A 2,390-nucleotide genomic window follows, 5' to 3' on the forward strand; every position below is an offset into this window, starting at 1 on the left:
CAGGCGTACAGGAGGAAAATAATCCTCTGTTTTTCTCATCCCTGTTTTTCCTTGTTTTGCAACCTGCAGAACGCGACACGTGGACAACTTTAAGACCAACACACCGGATGTAATAATTCTTACCCAATCTTGACTGTTGGTCTCCTTGTTGTCTTCGTGTCATGTTCTACAGGTAGAAAAACAAGGAAAAACATGAAGGGAAAAAACAGAGGATTTTGATCATAGGATGGGATGACATAGAGCGTCACAGTCATTTCTCTCTTTCCTTTCTTCAAATCAATCTCATCTGAAATTTCTTCCCGTGATGGGTGTTACAGAACTTAAATTTCTTCTCTGGATTCTGTGTGTTGTATTTGGTACTCACCTCCTTCGGATTTGTACCTCTGGTCAATTACCTAATAGATTGCGGATCACCCACTAATACGACGATGGTGAATCATGTTTTCGTTGCTGATAACTCCCAATTCCTTAAGACCCATCACGATATTATGGCTACCACTTCGAATTCCATCGCTTCTCCTCTGTATCAAACAGCTCGAATCTTCAATGGACCAACTTCTTCTTACAACTTCCCAATCCTCCAACAGGGAAGGCATTGGATACGTCTCTACTTCTTCCCATTTCAATACCAAGGATACAATATGAGTATGGCAATCTTCTCTGTTACTGCCCAAAATTTCATCATCCTCAGTAACTTCCAAACACAGAACGGTTCTGTATTCAAGGAATTCTCCCTGCCTGTAGTTTCAGACAACCTCGTCCACTCCTTCATCCCTGCCGAGCATTCCTTTGCCTTCTTAAGTGGCTTGGAAGTTGTTTCGGTCCCTGATTCACTGAACACTGATGATGCCCAAAACTGTTAACCCTTTAGGGGGATTTCATGGTCTATTGAACCAAACGTCGGAGACATTTTGGAGGGTGAATATGGAGGTCCAGTGATCACAACCCAGAAAGATACTCTTGGGAGAACTTGGGTTAGTGATCAGAATTTTCTAGTGAACCAAAATATAGCCCAGTCTGTAACTGGGTCTGTTAATTATTTCAAAGGTGGACCAACCAGGGATATTGCTCCTGATTTTGTCTATGGCACAGCCACAAAGATGAACTATGCAAATGCAACAGTAGAACCTAACTTCAATATAACATGGAAGTTCAAAGTGGATTCTGGTTTTCAACATCTGATTCGATTTCACTTCTGTGATATAGTGAGTAGGGCTCATAACATGCTCTACTTCAATGTTCATGTTAATAGTTGGGTTGTTGCTCCAGATCTTGATCTTAGTTCTTTAACAGCGAATAGGTTGGCTGCTCCCTATTATATGGACTTTGTTCTTGGGTCAAGTAACATAACCATACTCTCTGTAAGCGTTGGGCCTTCTACTAGTGTTTCTAGTAGAAACCAGAAAGCGTTTCTAAATGGGTTAGAGATCATGAAAATTATCTCCCCTCATGGTTCAAAAAAGACAAGGAGGAGAAGGAGGAGGTTTCGTTTGATTGTTGGTCTGGTTCTTGGGGTACTTGGGGTACTTGTTATGGTTCTTGGTTACCATCCTCTTCTTCATACTGTACAGAAGACGACGACTAGCATATGATCACCATTATTCATTGGGACGTTAAGTCTGCCAACACATGGGTGCACGCTTCGAGGTACTCCAAGAGGTTGGATCTAAGTTGTTGTCTCTTGTGCGTAGTAGAAAATCTTTACCAATATGTAGGTGAAGTATTAGTAATTGCAATTCTTCAAGCTACTCAATATATGTTTAATAAGTCGTTTAAATACAAAATTAGTATTATTGTTACAATTAGTCATTCTTGAACTTTACATCTTGCTAGTTCTTGTACTTCTTTGCTTATAGAACTATTGCAAAAAAAAAAAAAAAAAACCATACACCCATTAGGTAAGAGGAAAGAGGAACAACATCACAACCTAACAAGTCACTAGAATCATAGCTACATGGGGTCAGCTATATGGATTCTTGTAGTTTTTCTATATCTTTGGAGAATTTGGGACACTTGACTAAATACAAGTGCGCATGAGGAGGATCGAAATCCCAAACTCGATATTGTCTGCCTAATTTTGATCAAGGCTCTAAAATTTGGGATCAATATGGAAATGCTTAAGGCCAATATCGATTCAGATTGGACTTTATCAGACAGATTTATGAGTTTGGATCGTCTGCACGTATGTTCACCTGGATGTACATGTAACGATCCAACATCTGTCCTACGTCCTACTATTAAAAGGGTGATATCGTTAGTATATCTCTCGACAATCTCTACTTCAACATTTATGTTAATGGTTGGGTTTAGGGGTGTCAATTCCTAAACCGAACCGGTAAAACTGGCCGGACCGAATCGATAACAACACGGACCGAACCGAAGCCTTATTG

The 2,390-nt window shown here is 40.1% G+C and overlaps 1 protein-coding gene across 1 annotated transcript; it reads left to right on the top strand.

Annotated features, from left to right (window-relative positions):
- The first annotated feature begins 428 nt into the window (after positions 1–428).
- On the top strand, positions 429–1,592 carry LOC122073689 (probable receptor-like protein kinase At5g61350). The gene is made up of 2 exons (XM_042638315.1): positions 429–858; positions 1,048–1,592. Exons 1-2 carry the CDS (start codon positions 429–431, stop codon positions 1,590–1,592), a joined length of 975 nt encoding a protein of 324 aa, XP_042494249.1.
- Positions 1,593–2,390: the final 798 nt, after the last annotated feature.

This window comes from Macadamia integrifolia, chromosome 3, assembly GCF_013358625.1.
Source record: "Macadamia integrifolia cultivar HAES 741 chromosome 3, SCU_Mint_v3, whole genome shotgun sequence".
Taxonomy (NCBI): Eukaryota; Viridiplantae; Streptophyta; class Magnoliopsida; order Proteales; family Proteaceae; genus Macadamia; species Macadamia integrifolia.

Excerpts from the sequence above, each read along its gene's own strand:
- LOC122073689 (XM_042638315.1), top strand. The coding sequence starts at position 429 with ATGGTGAATCATGTTTTCGTTGCTGATAACTCCCAATTCCTTAAGACC. Across the intron at positions 859-1,047 it reads CACTGATGATGCCCAAAACT|GTGGACCAACCAGGGATATT; the intron begins GTTAACCCTTTA and ends ATTATTTCAAAG.